The 1,899-nt window shown below is 37.0% G+C and overlaps 1 protein-coding gene across 1 annotated transcript in view; it reads right to left on the reverse strand.

Moving 5' to 3' along the window:
* Positions 1-337: 337 nt before the first annotated feature.
* LOC105821513 (ras GTPase-activating protein-binding protein 1) overlaps positions 338-1,899 on the reverse strand; it is a 63,826-nt gene continuing 62,264 nt past the window's right edge. Inside the window, exon 9 of the mRNA XM_012658219.1 lies at positions 338-1,844. Within this exon, the coding sequence (XP_012513673.1) occupies positions 1,638-1,844 (207 nt within the window). The 3' untranslated portion in view covers positions 338-1,637. The remainder of the gene's footprint in view (positions 1,845-1,899) is intronic.

Consider the following 1,899-nt stretch of genomic DNA (forward strand, 5'->3'; position numbering starts at 1 on the left):
TTCTTTATGTGAAGGAGATGTTGCCAATTTTCAAATATTTGAGGTACTGGGACCAAACAGATAACATCAAACTTCATTTTAGTCTTAACTAATCCCTTCGCAGCAGCCTAGAGTTTCTCCGTAAAGGCAAAACAAACAACATTCCTATTCCTATACAGTTCGAAAGATGGATACGGTTAAGAAGAAAATAAGTAAGTTAAATTTGACAAACTGGTTGACCTTCAATTTGCAGTGACAAGGTATCACACAAAGGCTTGCTTCACACATGTGTAAACAAAACCTTCACCCACCTCGCACACAGCACTCAAAAAATAACATGCTATTGTAAAACGAGTATTAGTCTATATTACCAGATTAAATTTTCTTCCAGAAACATTTTAATAAAAATTGGCCATTTCCAAGAAGCACCCACTGCATGCCCATCAAAAAAAAAAAGAACCATAACAAAATAGAAAATTTACCATGTGGCTATGATTTAAAGAAAGAAAATTGCAGATACTTGAGCACATCAGCAAAGTCCAATATTAATGTCACATTTCTTCTTATGGGTTATGATTAGGAATCTGCTTAGATACCAAAATAAAAATACAAATGCTGAACTATTTATGTCAAAGGACCTCTATAGAAGCATCTGTCTTCAAAGGCATTCCAGTTTGAGACTCAATCTTAGAATAAGGCATAACAAATATTAACAGAAGACATACAAGGTGATGAAAGAGGGATTCTACAATTCCTCCCATACTGTGAACCTTATAAAACAAATCTAGATTTTTTTATTATTTTTCTTTAAGCAATTGCCAAGACTGGAATCAAAGATAAATAGAAGGCACAACAGTTTTGCTCTGTTTTTTTGTTATTTGCATTTGGGGGATTTTTTTGTTTTTTGTTTTTTTACAAATACAAATTAAACATGAAAAAACTCTACTTCAAAAAAAAATCTAACAGTTCATGAAAAGCATATCAGTTGCAGTCTAGACATTTAAAACCTATCTCACAATTTAAATTTTAATGGTAAAAACAGGTTTTAGAATTGTTTTGTGATCAAATATCAAAAGAAAAAACTCTATTAACACCTTTTATTCAGTTTTTAACCATACCAGTGAACATCAAAATTGTCAAATTTTCCAATGGCAATTTCTCCACACCAGAAGGTAGTCATGACTCTCAAAGAAGAAACAATTTGGGCTTTCTCCTGCCTTCAAAATGTTTATCAAATCCTGTATTTCTCACAGGTTTTTGAAACGCGTAGAAAATAAGTAAGAAATATTCCAATGAATGAAACATACCAAATGTCAGTAATAAGCGAGACATTCCTTTGGGGAAATGGCTGTTAAAAAAAATCCAGTCTGTATATGCAAAGTAAGCAAGGAAATTCAGTCTTTTCTTCTTCTTTAAAAATCCGTTACTCCTAAAATATCATTCCACAAAATTGGAAATGAAGGACTAAAGGTCAGGAGAGGGAAAGGACAGGGAGGGAGCACACACCATGAACGCAAAAAGAAGTAAAACTGTACAAACTTAAGCAGTTTATAACAGACTAGGATCATACTCCGAGATACCAAAGGCTGGCTGAAGAAATTCACCATTCTGCAGGAGTTAGGGTGTGAACTGCGGCGTGAAGATCAGTGAAGGGCAATTCACTGCCTTGGAGCAATCCCCCTTCCCACTCCGAATCCTGGTTTCTGCACCATGCCTCCACGGGGAGGGCCTCTCATGCCACCACCCAGCCCACCTCGAGGGCCTCCAGGTCCCCGCAGGCGGTTATCTCGACGGTCCCCTTCCCTGGCAGCTCGAGTCTTCTTCTCTTCCACATTCAGACGGACCTCACCTCTGAACATGATGGGCTGTAAGAATCAAGGTGACCAGACTTACTGAGTGCTGATGGGCTATGACTATTAA

The sequence above is a fragment of the Propithecus coquereli genome, unplaced genomic scaffold (assembly GCF_000956105.1).
Source record: "Propithecus coquereli isolate 6110/MARCELLA unplaced genomic scaffold, Pcoq_1.0 Scaffold58, whole genome shotgun sequence".
In the NCBI taxonomy this organism is placed as follows: domain Eukaryota; kingdom Metazoa; phylum Chordata; class Mammalia; order Primates; family Indriidae; genus Propithecus; species Propithecus coquereli.